Source organism: Dysidea avara, chromosome 6 (genome assembly GCF_963678975.1).
Source record: "Dysidea avara chromosome 6, odDysAvar1.4, whole genome shotgun sequence".
NCBI lineage: Eukaryota > Metazoa > Porifera > Demospongiae > Dictyoceratida > Dysideidae > Dysidea > Dysidea avara.
In genome coordinates, this window is record NC_089277.1 from 13,040,910 (window position 1) to 13,059,027 (window position 18,118).

At 37.8% G+C, this 18,118-nt stretch overlaps 1 protein-coding gene across 2 annotated transcripts; it reads right to left on the minus strand.

Moving 5' to 3' along the window:
- Positions 1–528: 528 nt before the first annotated feature.
- LOC136259202 (uncharacterized) lies at positions 529–17,858 on the minus strand. Of its 2 annotated transcripts, none has more exons than XM_066052682.1 (12): positions 17,565–17,846; positions 17,083–17,317; positions 16,351–16,784; positions 7,917–8,021; positions 4,426–4,455; positions 3,775–3,870; positions 3,548–3,712; positions 3,385–3,466; positions 3,045–3,148; positions 2,309–2,567; positions 2,122–2,216; positions 529–874 (listed from the first exon to the last, which is right to left on the minus strand). In XM_066052682.1, the coding sequence occupies exons 1-12, from the start codon at positions 17,667–17,669 to the stop codon at positions 755–757; spliced, it is 1,830 nt and encodes a 609-aa protein (XP_065908754.1). In that variant the 5' UTR covers positions 17,670–17,846; the 3' UTR covers positions 529–754. The 2 variants fall into 2 exon arrangements, with proteins under 2 accessions (XP_065908754.1, XP_065908755.1); XM_066052683.1 differs by lacking the exon at positions 529–874 and adding an exon at positions 881–1,062 and having other exon boundaries at positions 17,565–17,858.
- Positions 17,859–18,118: the final 260 nt, after the last annotated feature.

An 18,118-nucleotide genomic window follows, 5' to 3' on the forward strand; every position in this document is an offset into this window, starting at 1 on the left:
ATTGCAATGTCTTGAAATTATTCATGGACGACGGTTCCTTTTATTGTTAGCTGTGTTGATAGATATAGGTATTGGTGGCATAGTTCAAGTCTAGGTCCAAAAATTAAAATGGGTTTGTGTGACTGTTCTATTAGAATAGCTTGACAGTATAGTACTGACAAAGTGATTACTGTATTCAGAGCAAAATGCCTCAAAGAACCTGTAGCATCATCAGTTTTTACCACCACATAGCACAAATGGTGTGTGCTGTACACTGAGGATTGCATTATTATTATTATTAGTCCATGAATTGGAAGACTCCACTATAACAAGCCTGGGAGTCTCATGAGTAATGGACAAGTAGGTTCCATGGATGAAGCAAAACTATAATATTATAGTATGGGCTTCCATGTGCTAGGTTAAAAAAATGAAGAACCTACAATTTTTGTGTTGTGTGTGAGGTGGACAAAAGCAAAAGCTTCATTTATGGATAAGCAAAACACAACATCCTAGCAATCAGTATCATCTTCAGTGTGAATTCAGCTATGATAAAGCATACATGTGGCAGAGGCACGTATAATATTGTACAACAAAAGTACAAAGAATACAACATGCATGTATGGTACTAAGTCTATCAAACAATTCACATCACAATTTTTGTGCATAACAAATAATAGCTGCCTGTACATTAAACATACGATTTAATTTTCTGGCTTGGAAACAATAAGGATAAAAGTGTATAGTTGTGTGTGTTAACTATCTTTCATGACATGTTCTAGCGTTGCTTGAGGAAGCAAATCAGACGGTGCAGTTTCAGAGCAGGTCCTAGTTTCATGTTAAGGTTCTGTACCATGTCTCTAACCTCCATCAACAGCAATGCTTGACCATCTATCTCCTAATGCATTGAGGCAACATGTATAAAAGCATACAAATACACATAGTGTGCTACAGTGCTAAACAAAAACCATTTTTGTACAAAACTTCCATTTGATCATTCAATTATCATGTTCTATGGATCATGAAGATACAGCACGTGCTGAAGGCAACATCATCCATTATTTTCAGCATTGTTGTGAGAGTATGCTAGGGGAGAGGGAGTAAATTGACTTGTAGTTGTAAAAAGCAATTAGAGGGAAAAATAGGGAGTAAATTGACTTGTAGTTGTAAAAAGTAAGTAGAGGGAAAAATTGGTTCACTAGTTCTGTAGGTATAGGCGACCTCCCCTGTTTCATGCCACTTTTTATGGCTATATTCCTTCTACTTGTTTGTTTACTTTTTTGTAACACAAGTTTAAGGAAAAAATAGGAATTTTAAGTTCGATTAGGGTTCATAGAAAATAAAGTAGGGAAACAAGGGAAGTTGCCTACACCTGCAATATACTAGTGAACATTTAATCCCTAATTCAAGCCCATAGCCTTAGCCATTATCAAGTTACACCTGAAGGCAGGCAGGCAGGCAGTAGAAAATTCCATTGAATAATCTAAAAAAAAAATCTGTAACAATTTATTGGAAGCCTTTAGGATCGTACTGAAGGCACTTCTGGGCTTGGTTATATACCTAACCAATACTGCAAAGGAGCCAGGATGGAGTTGTGAAGCTGGTTTTTGGGTGAATTTTATGACTAGGAAAACCCAAATCTCCATGATCCCTAATGTACAGTACTACCGTACTGTATGATAATTATGACTAGTGAACCAGCACATACTAGACCAAAAGAAAGAATGGCACCATAATTCAGAATAACTTAGCACTAGTGTTTGGTTACAACATTAACATTAAAGGTGGTGAAGTGCACTATGAATCACTAACTACTTCAGGAGCTGGCTATGTAGACAAGTACAGTAGTGTACACAAGGCAATAAATAATCAGCATTAATTCTGTCACACCTTAGTTTCTGACAAACCAGAGGCAGAGATTCAGTGAGGGAAAAGCCAATAAATTAACACTAATTATTCACATACAACAAACAGTATAGTGACAACATTTAAAAAATACTCTTTTGGGTAGGAGTGACTCTGTATACTTGTGAAAATGCTAAAATTATGGATAATCCCCAATCAAATGATTAGCAATGACAGTGTCAAGAGCACCACGTGTAGTTTGGCTCCACTACAAGTTAAGAGTCATAACACATATCAAACCTGCTGTTGAAATAGAGTGGTGTACTGTTGATACTTGGCATCAGTAAGAAACTTCTCCACATCACTGATAGACCATTGCTCCACATCACTACCTCCTGAACACATGGGAAAGTCTCCATGGTAATGATACACATATTTACATCATGCATGCATGCACGTACATACATAATGTACATATAGTACGTACCAGCCAGGCAAGGCAATGTAATAACAGTGGAATCAGCGGTGACATCATTATCAGTAACGTTATTTGGGAACAGCCCAGACATTTCAGTCACAGGTATGCTGATTGAAGGCTGTGTGACGGTACTGCTAGTTTCAATGGTAGATGCAGGAGTTGACTCTTTTTCCTTGGTAGCCGAAGACTGTGTGCTTTTAGTGGTCGAAGTTGCAGTTGTTGTGGTTGGAGTAGTAGATTTTGATACAGTTGGAGTTTTTTGAATACTCTACATAACAACATGTACTATTTTGACAGTACATTCTAGTGAAGTACACACACTGAAGATAGATTCAAATAGAACACAGAGTCAACTAAAAATTATACAACTAACTCTGAAGTCTGAACATGTGACTGAATTGAACCTTGTCATGAATTCATAGAACATGAGACTTGTGGTCGAGTTGATAGGGAAAATGGCTAGGTTGGCAGATACTAATTACAATAGGTGAGGGAGATCCTTGGAAGGTTTCACTGTCTAAATAATGTACTTGCAAGTGTTCCATTCCCAAGCAGACCAAGCTTAGAGTTAAAAGTTACATTAAGTACAGTAGCTGTTGTAGTACATGAACAAATACACAGATTATAGCAGAACAAACACATACTGTAAGATGCAATGTACAAGAGCTTGTAATATTTTTGTAATGAATATTGGTGCATGACCACCCAACATATTTTGACCAAGAGAACGTTGATGGTTCTGTACCTTTTTAGATGGTGTTGACATTGAATCCTCTGAAGGCGAAGTTTCTGAGGAATAAGTGATTGTTTTAAACGGACTTTCTGGCTCCTTCTTGACGCCACTGGGCACTACAATAATGAAGTGCAGCAGTACAGTTAGCATATGCAGCACATATGTGATACTGTGTGTGCATGGATTAATATAATTATAAGCATAGAACACATAATTTGTCAATACAATGTTTCCAATGCACATGCAGTGTCCTTAACTGATAGACCTTTGGGTGTTTTAGTGGGCCACAACACTATATACTTACGGTGTTTTAACAAAATCTATTACACCATACACATTACACAATACTTACTATTCATGTTTATAGCCAGCTGCTTCCTCAGTGTGGGAGGAGCATTTGCTAGGAGTTCTTCCAATTCACTGTTCTCATCAACCTACATATAAAATATTTTCTGGATGAAATATGAATAATGCTACATGTAGCAATTAACCTACACAGACTTAATGCACTTTACCTTCTTAGAATCTCGACGGCTAGAGGTTCTCATCGAGTATTCCTTCTTTTCTGAGGTTGTCATGGTCACCTTTGAACTACTGGAGGACACTACAGTCGTACTAGTCGACAACTTTGCTACTCTAGCAGAGCTTCGTTCTGGAGTTGCTGGAGTTGCTTCCTTGGACTACACACATATATAGTATGTTTGTAAGAATAGTGAACAAACTGCAGTGAAATTATATTTACCTTAGGGGTCAACTTAGGTATGACTACCTTGGGAGATGACATTTTGGCTATTTTAGCTGGCCGTTTCTCTGGAGTAGAGTCACCAGCACTAGAAGACTGAACACGTATGTTATATAAATCCAATTAACATGTGAAATACAGTAGTGAAGTGGGTTCGGAATAGGGTTTTTTAAAGTCAGACGGGTTAGTCACTGCAAATCAGTTTGCACCACATACAAACATACACTTAGTAAGCTAGCTGCACTGGGACAGTCTGTAAGCAATAACTGCTGGACTACTAACTGCAGACCTATAAAACTGTTAGGTTTGTACAACACACAATTTATTATACTGTAAATTGTGTGCACAAATCCACCCATCCAATGGGAAGTAACACTGCCAGCTGATGACAAAGAATTAAACAGTAAGTGGCTGCTGTGCTCCTAGGTCTTCAATTTCTGCATTTATCTATATACAGTAATTTGAGTATGGCAAATCTAGTTGGATTATAATACTTGCAGGGTTGACAGTTCCACAAAAGTATATCAATACTGTATCAATTATAAGCAATCAATACGTGCAGTGGATGGTACGTGTGTATAAGCATGTCAGTATGTAAATACTCCCTCTATGAACTGTACAATACTAAATTAACTACAAAAATGAAATTACCTGGTTAAGCTGACTAAGGCTCCTTTTTCGCTGCAAAAAAAATAATAAGCATAATTGAAATATGCATGAATATATTACAATTTCAGAGAATATAAATATGAGCAAAACTAGTTATAATACACCACATACCACTTTAGCGTGGGTGCTCAAAGGCGCCGTTTGGAGTTTAAATATCATGAGAACACAATTTATTTAAATGTCCAACCAGTTTAAAGATATGATATACTTTGACTCATTACATTGAGCAAATGACTGTTAAATTGTGGGTTTGGGTTTACAGGTTCTAGGCTAGGCTCAGTGTAGTCGCTAAGTTTCAACACGAATGATCAGTAAAATAATTGCTTGGGAAATGCATGATGCATATTTCTACCCACCACATGTCAGCCATTAAGCAGACCACGGAACAACACAAACAGGCAAACTGCCTTTTAATAGGTGAGTACCTTATGGTCCTAAGTACTTTTAACAAGCCCCAATAGCAAAGTTGACAGGCTTAATGTACTACAAAATGGTAAAATTAAATTTCTAGATCCCACAGTTGGCTTTGTATGTAAAGCATAATGATGCATGAATAATGTTTTGAAGCATATTATATTAGCTCACACTATTATCGATCATCAGATATACTGGTGTATAAAAGGAGCATGGTAAGTTTTCTGTAGTCCTTTCATTCACCTATTAGGTGAGTGTGCCTAGAGTGATGTATATCACTTATACCATGACTGTGTTGAATTTTGCTGATATATATACACCCTTAGTACTAAGGGTCTGCGGGCCTCGTGTTTACCAAGCCTGATGTTTACAAATAAGCCACACCTTCTCTTGTAGCACTAAAACACCAGTATTCTAACAAATGAAAGCACACCTCTGCTGTCAGATATATTTCCACATTTTACTGTACTAAACACTACAGGAGTGTAGCAAACTGCCTATCCAGCTCAATTGTCATTGTGGACCATGGGAGCTGGTTACAGGCTACTACAGTCACTAGCTTGTGGTCCTGACTTGGGCAACAGCAATACACAGGTTTGTGGCTATATGGAAAATAGCCATAATAACCAGAAAGGAAATGTGAAAGAAGATATTTACATTATTATTGCACAGAAAGCTAATAAAGTAGTGAGATGGTGCAATATTTAAGACACTACACACATCACTGTATCAAAAATCATTTCAGTAATAGTCTACTACAGTATACTGTACATTAGATGATCGAATATATTATCTTGTACATATTTAAAGTGACGTTTCACAGGTGGATGAACAAGAAGACAAAACAAATTACTTTACCCTTGAGTATGTGTACACAGTAATTGCTGTTGGTGCTAATAATACCACAATTGACATGAGGTCAATAAACAACACACATGATACCCTACAGTACAAATTACTGAATCAGTGAGTATAAAAAGGAGCATCTTGAGCCACATATGTATAGCACTATAACAATTCTTTCAAAGATAGATGAGAAGAGAGAGAACTGATTGTTGACATGACAGATAAAAACACCTTTACAACTCTACTGCTGGTGATTACTGGGGCATCATTAGTTTCAGCAGAAATTCCACTTACAAGCTGCTGCTCTCTTGGCTATAACAACACTCTCTTCAATGCAAAGAGTTCAGGAGTCTACACTATTGCTAACTTCAATGGAGTGGAAGGATCACACACTAGAGCATACTGTGATACAACCTCTGGAGGTGGAGGATGGCTGGTTTTTCAAAGGAGAAAAGATGGCAGTGTTGACTTCAACAGAGACTGGGTAGATTATGAAGATGGATTTGGCACCTTGACAGGTGAATTCTGGTATGGGCTACGTGCCCTCCATTCTCTCACCAACCAAGGCCAGTGGGAACTGCGTATTGACTTTGCACGCAATGATGGAAGCAAAGATTACATATGCTACAGTAAGTTTAGAGTAGGCCCCACCAGTCAACAGTACAAAATAAGTGTCTATGGATTTAGCGGAGTTTCTGGTCAGGATGTATTGCAGTACATCCACGGTGCTAACTTTACAACAAGAGACAGAGATAATGATCGTTCTCGGATAAATGAAGAAAACTGTGCAGTGCATGGCTATGGAGGTAACAGTGGAGGGTGGTGGTATTATAGTTGTGCACATACTCGCATACGTCCTAACCACCAGTACAACCATTACTACACGGTACTGCTTAATGGAGTGCACCAACCTCTTCCGTTCATTGAGCTCAAAATCCGACCGAAAAATTGTTACCAATAATGCTAATACTGTATATGTACGCAATGTTTTGCTTGATTGAAAATATGTTCTTGTACCAATATTTACTTGCATCTATAGTAAGTGTAAAGTTTATTACATATCATGCCATAAAAGAAAAAAAAATGGGAACTACGTTATCATACAATTACTGCAGTGAACTATTGCACTGTATAGGGTATATCCATGCATAAACATACAATGTACAGAGTGTACACACAACAGCGTATTTACATCTGGTGTCTTCATGGTCAACGTTGGTATCATCACCAACAAGCCATTCCCAGGACTCATGCTACAGAACTCTCACTTTCACCCCTTGTCAAAACTCAAGGTTGCTTGGTGAGTGAGCAGCCTGTTACTACAGCCCGTAGCAACATTTTCACAGCTGAGTACAAGACGAGAAGTGGGGTGGGATTTGTGTTATAATGCTGATCAACCTCTTGGTGGAAACTTTAAAATTCACAGGCATTGTAGTCACACAGTAGGTTTAACTACGCCACGGGAATTAACACAGGCCACAGTACATTATAATTATTCACAGTCAGTAATATGGTCCATATTATGAACACTTGGAAAAAAAACCTTGAATAGTCCATTTTTATGAAGTTAATCTAGTGATTGTAACATAATATTATTCCATGCACAATGGCACATGTGACACACTGGAAAATAAAATATTTCACAGTAACCTTCTCATGGGTTGCTTGTAAAATTTTAAAACTCAATTACAGAATTCCCATGCTGGTTGCCAGGTAATTTTAGTATGTACTGTAGTAAATTCAGTTACCAGGATACACCCTGTACTCTTGTTAGACAAAATAACAAACATTGTGAATTGATTTACAAATAGGTAACAGATTGTAAGAGACAGCTAGTATACAGGAATGATTATAGACACACTATTGGAATATTTCCATATTAGTACACCTCCAGCTAGTGGAGGAGGAAAACAAATAACAATTAAACCTTATGCCAACCAATAACCCAGGCTTGTATATAAAGTCATTCTGGTGGTTGCACTTGTAGTGGTCTGAGTGATTGATCACTACTATGGAAGTGTTAAATATTAGCTGAAACACGGGGTATACTCAGGCTTTACCAGATTCAACCCATACATTAACCCAGCTCAGTATTACACAATACAATGTTATTATTTTCATGGGTTAATGCAGTAGCTCAAATTTCTTACTGTACATGTAGCTACCATTACATTCTTTGAACTCAAACATTTAAGAAAGTAATATAAACTCACTGCAGCATAGGAGAGCTGTGACTTGTCCAATGTAGTCTGACTAGCAGGGCTACTCTTTTCTGTTGACTTGCGTTGTGTTGCAAATTTTGCATATTCACTGAGTGGCTACATTAACATACAATCAAGTTAATATCACACCAAAATACTGATCACAATTTTAAACTAAATGTACTGCTTAATTTACATGATTTTGCAACAGTATGCATGCATGTCAATACAAGCCGGTAAATTACTCTATTACCAAAATGGTACATAAATCTATGGCTTGCAGTATATCAAACTATACAGTATACATAGTACTACTTATTAGGGTTCTCCGTAAAGTGATGACCATTACAAACCATCATAGAAACAAGATACATGACAAAAATCACTTTTACGGAATAACTTTAGTGCATGTATATGACTTCAAATGTGGCATTTAAAGCAAGAAATACTCTGGATATTGAATTTTTAAATCACCAAAACCTAATTTTTGGTCTGCCTGCCAGCCCGCCTGACCATAGTCACAAGGTTAGAGGTCAAACAAAGTAGTACGCGGGTCATCATTTCGTGCCACAATAACAAACTCCCCACAATAAAGTAGAGTCGTAAACCTGTCAGTTTGCTACTTTCAATTTGTTAATTATATACATACTTTTTACCACATCAAAAGAATTTGAGTGGTACTGTACCACTCTTTGAGGAAGCCCCTGTTTACTGGAAGCATCACTGAAGCCGCATGTGACTTTTCTGATTCCAACGAGTATCTGTCCTCCACACTTTGCCTTTCCAAAATTGACTTCTTCATGCAAGGAAACCATACCGAGGCAATAGTATTCTGCATCAACATTTCCTTAGAGAAGTGCTTTTAGATAACACAAAACTACTTAAGCCACTGTAGGTATAGTTGATACATGAACCTGGACCTCAAGCTGCACTAATAAAACAATTGCTGGTCTGAAGCACTCCTAAAGGATCTGAAAATGCCACCTCACCTTTAACGATCAGAGCACACCATGACAATACCCCTTAATGATTTAGCTACAATGGGCTGCAGTTTTGCTGTAGAAAACTGTACACAACAAACCCCATTAATGTGTAGATCTATTCATAGATCTATGAAATGAAATTATAAACATCTATTTAGATATAAAACAGAAATTAAGTGGGATGATCAGTAAAGATAGCAGCGGTTCAGTGGTTATGGTAGAGGTGTACCGATATGGGTTTTTGGCATGTACCGATATCCGATATTGATGCAAACAAAAGAAGCCGATAACCGATAGTCGATCCGAATTTACATTAATATTTTAAGCAAACGAAAGTGTACATTTACCTACCCTACAACAGCATGTGCATGTATTCATTGCCTGTGGTGGTATACAGCTTGGGTTTCTATTGTGCAATCCAGACAATTAGGCACCTACAAACATATTTATGTATACTCCCATGAAACCTTAAACGGATATTTCTGCATTACTCCGCATTCTAACGGCTTGTGAGAAAGCTGGTACAGCAAGTTTCCGTGATCCTTCTTTTATTACAAAAGTACTCAGTTTCCGTGATCCTTCTTTTATTACAAAGGTACTCTATAACTGCTTCATTTGTAAAGACTGTGCCAGCAACAAACACTAGAATCGCGTGTAATTGTATGGCTTCTCATAATGTAACACTTGTTGCAGAGTGAACAATAAGCCAGAGCCACATGGATAACATAGAAAACCAGTGCATAATCCGTTTGTGTACAAACTATTGCTACTGTATAAATATCGGTAGCGATATCGGTCCTCCTGCTGTTCTGTACCGATGCCGATATTGGTAAAAAATATCATATCGGTGGCCGATATTGTAGCCGATCCGATTATCGGTACACCTCTAGGTTATGGATGCTGGTGTTATGTATAGAGGTCCGAACTCTGCCAAGTATTTTTGTGCACCTTTTTTACCCTGCAGTGACTGCTCTATTAGAGTAACTTGAACCTGTAATTATATAATTGTTAGGTTTTTGCTTTACATCTGCAACTCTTATCACTTTTCAAACCATTACTACGATGATCAGCCTATGTACACACCTATTTGTGTTTTAGAGAAGGGGCCATGGGGCTATGCACATGTGAAAATGCTGTTTTCTTTCTACCTGTCAATATACTCACGGTGTGCGCACCAACTTTCTTGGCAGCATGACACACTGCTGTGTGTCTTGATCTATGACATAACAAACAGTTAACAAATGTGACCGGATCTGCGAAAACCCGACATAATGGTGCAAGTCTAAATTTTCAGTATAGGCTATTGATTGCAATGCGTAAAATATTCGCTTTTAAATGCTTTGTTCTTTGTGAAGAAAGGGTGAGAAATCTTTGTTACGTAGCAGTGGTTGTAAACAAAGTGTTGCATGTTTCATATATCTACATAATTTGTGCCATTTTACTTGTGGCACAAATAAGCATGCTGTCATATACCTTCAGGGATTTGCTAGCCATTGCTAGAACCACAGTGTGCACATTACCCATTTCAATGCTAATGTGTTTAGACTTGGTTTAATGGTTAAACAAACCATTACAGTTAACACACAATTACTGAAATATCTGTGTTACATCATGCAATCATTTATTACAAGCTAATAAGCTATCAGTATATGTGACTGGATTTGCGAAAATGTACCTTTTCCACACATTTTACATACCAGCAAACAAAACAATGTAACCTTTACACTGATTAACTTGATCTTTATTTCAAAATATAGCCTAATTAGTGCTTTAGCTGCACTCATGGAAAATTTCAGGCAATTTTATGCAATTACCAAAAAGTTAAGGAGCTTCAAAGATCAAAAAATGGGTTACTTTTTCGTAAATCCAGTCACATATATGCTGTTAAATGTGACATCTTTGCTTGAGTATTCAGTGTGGTATTAATTGTCAGTAAGCAACCCACGTAACTGACTGTTGTATTAGAGTACAGTAAAAGTTTGCTAGTAGGAAGTATTTTGCACTTTAATGGCTCAAGTTTACATGCCTGTTTAATTATACACGTGGCATGTGTGTTTTTGAGGTTTGCTTTCTGTGCCTTTACTGTTACCATTTCTTTATTTGCAACAACTCAACAATGTACAGAAATTCAATTTAATGCACACCACACAAGGTCACCTAACTTTTTAACCAGGCACACCCTGTGGGCACGTGCCTGGTTTTCTGCATTTGTTTTCCATGTGTGTGTGTTTATATGTATGTTTGCATATTTGCTTGTCTTTCCACACCCACATGAACAAAATGGCTTACTAATACTGCTGGGCGTGGTTACTTTAAAACCGCGCTGTTGGCACAGTGCACGTTTATATTTGTTTTATTAGCACATGAAACCTCATGTGAGCTGTGTAAGATGTCTGTTAATAAAGCGGTGGTGTTAAATTTAGCTTTCAAGTGTTAACAATCGTCGTAAAGTTATCAACAGCGTAGGCAAAGCAATCGACATTTTTTGCTACTCTCAGTTTTAATTGCAGCGTTTTATGGTACTGTGTCACCTCTTGTTCGGGCTGATAGGGAAATATGGGCCTTGCCAAGGTAATAAGTAGTCCACATTTATACAATTATCTTGTGTTTGCTATATGTATGGTCACTGTAGGTCAGATTTTTGGTGGGACTACATTATTGTGCTACAAACATTTTCTGCTGCAGACTGGATTGAGAATTTTAAAATTAGTCAGGAGACTTTTAATTTCCTATGTCAACAACTAAGGCCAGCTTTAGAGAAGCAAAACACCCAACTACGTAGCTCATTGTCAGTAGAGAAGCGACTGGGAGTTACACTGTGGTATTTAGCCACATCTATGGAGTTCCATAGTATTGGGCATCTATTTGGTATTGCTCGCTGCACGGCTGGTGTTATTGTTCATGAAACATGTGCAGCGATTGTGAAGGTACTACTGAAATTGTACATCATTTCCCCAAAGGGGAAAGAGTAACAGACACTGTAGATGGATTTTTGAAAATGTGGGGAATTCCAGTGTTGTGGAGCTGTGGATGGCTCCCATAACCCGTATCAGCCCCAGTAATGAATTTTACTGACTACTATAACAGAAAAGGCTTTTATTCCATGGTGGTCCAAGCAGTAGTTGATTACAGATATAGGTTTATGAATGTGTACACTGGATGGCCTGGTAGTGTGCATGACGCACGTGTATTTGCACATTTTTCTCTGTATAAATTGGGTACAAAAACAAGCTGCTTCCAGACACAAGAAAGGTACCGAAGTACTGTATATCCTAAATATTTCGAGGGGGGAAAATTTTCGCTGATTTTGCGGTTTTGGGTGTTATCAGTGAAAATTTTACCCTTGAAATATTTAGACCTCCATATAGTCTAATACATTTTGGGAGTGTTTGCAAATCCACGAAATTTTTATTTTTAGCAACATTGCTCAACCTTGAAATATTTGCCCCTCAAAATATTTAGGCTATACGGTACCCCTTTATATTGTAGGAGATTCAGCCTATCCACTGTTAACATGGCTTATGAAACCCTTTCCACATAACAATAACTTATCACCAGAGTTGGGGTAGTTACTTCAGAAAAGTAACTAGTTACTAGTTACACATTACTTTTATTGCATGTAGCTTAGTTACAGTAACAGTTACTTTTCAAAAAGTAACTAAGTACTCTAGTTACTAGTTACTGACGTAGTATAAATTACGCCTTGTTTTTTTGCTTTTGTAACATGAATTTTGCTCAGATATGCATCATTAAGGGATGCAATACATATGTGCACTTAAAATAACAATTCTGTGGCTATTTCAGGTCAGTTTTAATTATTGCTACGTCTGTTACTCAAGCTGAATCATAGAGAACAGTACACAGAATCTGTCTACTTAATGTGGCTGTAGCATATATGACACATAAATTGAAGTGCTCTTGCTTTTAAAGCATAATTAGTTATAGTTACAATGTAACTATTGTAATTAGTTACCATTGTAACTTAGTTACTTTTCAGACAAATACTCCTAGTTACAAGTTACTAGTTACAAAGCAAGTAACTAGCTAGATTACTAGTTACTTTAAAAGTAATCCGTTACATAATTTAGTTACAAAAGTAACTAGTTACCCCCAACTCTGCTTATCACGGGAGCAAAGACGATACAACTATCGTATAAGCAGGGCTAGAATTGTAGTTGAAAACTGCTTTGGCAGACTCAAAGCAAGATGGTGTCGTCTCCTCAAAAGGTTGGATGTGGATGTTCATCACATTCCAAATATTATTACTGCCTGTTGTGTACTGCATAACATAGGCGAGGTACATGATGAAACATTTGTAAATAGTTGGATGGATGATGTACCTGACGACACAGAAGAGCCTAATTGTTCAAATGCTACAGGGGTGTACCTGTGAAACTATAGACTCTGTGTCACATGATGCAAAAGCTATACAATCGGCTTTGGTAAAACACTTTTCAAAATAATACTCACATATACTATTCATTTTGTTACATGTTTGTAAACAAAGTTAGCTACTGATATAATTATGCACACAAGTTCACTGTTTACCATGCTAATAATCAAAATATGTCAATCAATCACATATATGAGTAACTGAATTCAAATGTCCAGTCTACTTTGAATCAGTACTACAATGTCCGGGAATAGTGCCAGAGTACTTGTTGATTACGTTTGCATCCTTCTAGCTGCGCCTGTATATCATCCTGTGACCACAGTTCTATTAACTTAAAGGTTTCTTCATTCGTCCATGAGGCCATCGTTACTCACGTGCTCGAGAAATAGCACGCGTCTCACCTCAGTTCTGTTTACACTGGTAATTTAACCGTGCCAGCGCGTGCTGACTCACCAAGATTATGAGGACTGGAGTGGTACAGTTCGGTTTAGCACATGTTTATACAACAAAATAAACCGTGACAAACCATGCTGACTCGAGCCGAACTGTGATATACGCATAGTGTTAACGCAGTATAAAAGCAGAAATAAATGCTGCACAGAGCCAGTATAAACCTTCCCAGTAAGTAAGCTTTCACTTTGAGGCGGTTTATTCATGACAGCTTGAAAAATGGGTGAAGCAAAATCCAAAAGACGTTATGAATGTCTTTCACAATGGGCTATAATGCATATGGAGATTATAGTCTTAACTGCATTTTAATAACTTGTAAATATGGATAATTTAGTTGTTCCATGCTGTTTTCTCTTATTCATCCCATATAGCTGCTTCTCAGAATCACCACTATGTTTATTTGTTGCATGATTGGTTATAAATAAGCATTGTAGCAATGAGATAGTAACCATGTACACACTTAGATGGCTTTGAACAGTAAAGTAGTGTTGCACTGATATGAAATTTTGCCAATATTCCGATAACCGATATTGGATAATATTTTTTCAAACCGATAAACATAGCCGATCCGATATAGTACAACATGTCTATTTTGTAGTAATTTTTATTAGTGAAGGACCACTTTAGTTTGTTTATAGTGGCGGTATTATAACAACAACAGCTGACAGTGCACTGAAGCAGTAATAACAACATTATAATACAGGAAAATGCAACTCGTTACATTTGTAGACATCATTTGGTGTACATGAGCATGTGTTTCTGAATAAATTCATAGATCTGCTTTTTTCACCTTGGTGCTGATCCGATACAGATATACAAAAAACACAGCCGATATTTGGTTTTTCCGATAACCGATATACAAAAAACACAGCCGATATATGGTTTTTCCGATAACCGATCCGATTATCGGTGCAACACTACAGTAATGTACTTTTATTTAAGGAAGAAAACTATTTTCCAGCCTTGTTCACTGTATAACAGGATATAATGTCCACACAATGTCCGAAGATACTTACTTGTTACAATCATTTTTCCTAGTTTCACTACTCCCACTTCCAAAATAATATACTAGTTTGTTTAGTTTTTAAAACCAGGCTGGTTTACTGAAATTGTTTAACTAAAAGTGTGAGTGTGCACGTGTGTGTGTGTGTGTGCGTGTGCATGTGTGTGTGTGAGAGAGAAAGAGACAGAGAACAAAATCGAGTGTGGCACTTGGCCAGTATCCAGGTGGCCTGCAGATCAAAGTCAGGCTAGGAATGGATGTTTTCAAAGCCCTTCTAGGTACCCCCCCTGTATTTGTCCCGTTTCACTTTAGTCACTTAGGTTTTCCTTGGCTCATGGTAAGCACCTCGTACAGGATTTGCCTCCAGTGTTTGCCCTCCAGTGCCTAACTGGTAAAGCAGATAAAAACAAACCAAGCAAAATCGTTACATGGTAAAAGCAGTTTGAACGTAAGAAGCAAACGCGAAATGAAGTCGTGTATTAAACTTCCGTACATGTAAACTTTGCTCTGAGGTGGTTTCTTTTTGGGGGTCTGAAATACAGGTGATGCAACTCTCTCTCTCTCAGACTTTGTGGATTACCTTCCCTTCAGGTTTTGCAGGTTTTTAACAACTGAGAAACAATGGTACAGGCCTCCCACACTAGCCCATCCCTTCAAGTTGAAAGGGGGCATGTCCCCTATGTACACAAACAAAAATTTAAGGCTTTGTTGTGAGAATTTGCGGGAAAAAACACATAAAACAGTTTAAAATATACCTAAAATAATAACATAATACATACAGTAGTCAGATGAGTAGCTAGCTGCATGGCACTTGGTTTCAGAACTACCACAACATCAATTTGTTTTGTTCTATTAAAATACCACTTAGTATTACGATGACTGTCACATTAAAATATGTCAAGTCGGCCTCTCGCCTACATGATGTCTCAAGGGTGTGGTCAGTACCCTTGTTTTCACTGTCTTATATCAGTATAAACACAACTAGGGGGTGAGATTATCATGTTCAAATAAATAGATTGCTAGGTGCAGTCTCTGTACTCAATCATTAGTCAACCTAGATCATTGATGGGCGTGGTCTCAAACCTATTGTGAAAGTATCTACAGTAGTGTAAGCGCCTTGAGGAAAGACAATTAACTAGGCACAAAGGACACACCATCGTTGGAACCCCAAAGCCACATGCCACTGGTGAGTTTTGCTATTGCGGTGTACAATTGTGGCCGTGCACTGATTCCTTGGCCTCTAGCCTTGCAACTGCGGTCAGTGAGGTAGGCAGACCAAAATACGGGTTTTGACAATTTAAAAAACAACAACAACCTGTGCATTAGATGTTACATGGACTAATAAAAAGTGATTTTCGTTGCATAAGATATCTCTAGGATGATTTTAAGGACAGAACGTTGGGTGGTGCCTGGGACAACCCCTACTTAAACAGTACTACTGTACTGTTCGATAATATATGAAAATGTTTTAAAACACTTTTTGCCTAAAATGTCTTTCTATATGTTGGGTGACCATACATAATTAAATACATACAGGGTATTAAAGATACGTGAGGGCTGTGCAATATTTCATAAACTCAAGAAGAATGCAAGTCTAGTCATAACATTTCTACTTACCTTGTGTAGGCAAATTCGTTCAACGCAGCGTTGCTTTCTTGTATTATTTCCACCAAATTTTGGCTTATCTTTACAAGACAAACATTTCCCACAATCCTCCTTGCAGCAGTTTACACAGTTTCCACAGTTGAGATATCTCGATCGCTGCCGTCCAGCTTGTGGCCGCTTTGATGGAGTCACTGTCACCTTTTTGCTTGCATTGCCTTGTTTGTTATTGTGATTAACACTAATAGTTTTCTTATCAAGTGTAGTTTGCATTTTGCTACTCATTTTGCTACTACTGTTGCTGCTTGGAGAATCAATGTGATATTTCCTTGGTCTCCCTTTCTTTCTCTTTGATTGTTCATCAGCACCATCAATGTCTTTAGAGGAGGAAGGTTCTGATGTCTTGAAGTAACTGTGGTCAGACTTTACAGAGTCCTGAGTCGTAGTTGCTAAAAAAATTGTATAACCAATAAAATAAATGTACGTACAATATTGTACAATACATGCACATTGTCTTATAATTACAAACACAACTGTAATTACTTTATTGTGCATTAATTATTCAAATTCCAGTATAGTGGCGATGAAAAGGAAGCATATCTAACTGGTTATTGCTAATAATAACCCGACAGCTGCAAAGAAGTTCATGTTTCTTGGCCTAACCAAGTGATTTTGAACAACCTCAAAACAGTCAAAATAAATATAACAGAAATGTGTGCATGCATTAATCAAATACAACAAAAATACCATGTAATTCTGAAGTGAGCATAAACTTCTCCAGGCCAACATTATCATCAGCATAAGAAGATGACAGACTATACGATGAATCACTGCTGCTGGACAATGAGGTACTACTACTACTTTCCAGGTTGGCTGTAATCTCCACAGGGCCAATAGGTTTCAGTGGTGGGGGACTAGGCAGCAATGTTTCTACAGCGATTGATGGTAATGCGCCTGACGCAAGACTGATTGGAGATGTAGTCTGCACAACACAGTAACAAAGACAATATTATGGCAACTCATGTATGCATCAAACACTTGATTATCACCCTATATAATCTGTGTGGGAAACCTTGTCAACCATGGTGTCAAAAATTTATAATACAAACAAGTGGGCAGCATATATAACACTAGGTCTATATGCCACAATCAAATGAAACAGTGATATGTCAACTGTTCGTGGTGTAAAACAAATGCTTACTACATGTACACGATGTCGCGATACTCACCCCAGTGGCGAGCAGTCCCCGAGTAGAATCACCTGCTGTGACAGCCGCGCTTGCCAATGTGACGTTGTTTTTCAGTGACATTACGTTGGAACTGATTTTTTCCATAGTTTTTTGATCAACTAGACGTTACAATTTACCACAAAATGGCGCGAAAGAAAAAAAAAGACGTACACACTACACACTTCAAAGAATACACGACAATGTCACTTGGAAAGAGTATCCACACCATCTGCGATCACGCGATATACGCGCTTAAAGTCACGTGGAACAAACCAGTTTTGCTCCGGATATTTATGCGCCTACGTTGTGAAATCTCGTACGCTCCTGCGGTAGAAATCAGAAATCAAGGCCTCTAACCTCCGTGTTTCTATGTAAATTGAAAAGGTTTTCCGTAAACTATAGCTCATGTTGGCGGAAATCAGCAGAAATCAACCTAGAAATCAGAAATCACGGTAGAAATCTGGAAATCTTGTACGCTCTTTCCAAAGTGTCGGACCCCTCGGTTGTGGCCATTTTGTGAGAGCTTGGTGAATATTACCTTGGAATATACAGAT

Coding starts and splice junctions, on each gene's coding strand:
- LOC136259202 (XM_066052682.1), bottom strand. CDS start 17,669: ATGGAAAAAATCAGTTCCAACGTAATGTCACTGAAAAACAACGTCACA. Junction 8,022..16,350: donor AACGAATTTGCCTACACAAG/GTAAGTAGAAAT, acceptor ATGTTAATGTAG/CCACTCAGTGAATATGCAAA. Junction 3,713..3,774: donor TACCTAAGTTGACCCCTAAG/GTAAATATAATT, acceptor ATATGTGTGTAG/TCCAAGGAAGCAACTCCAGC.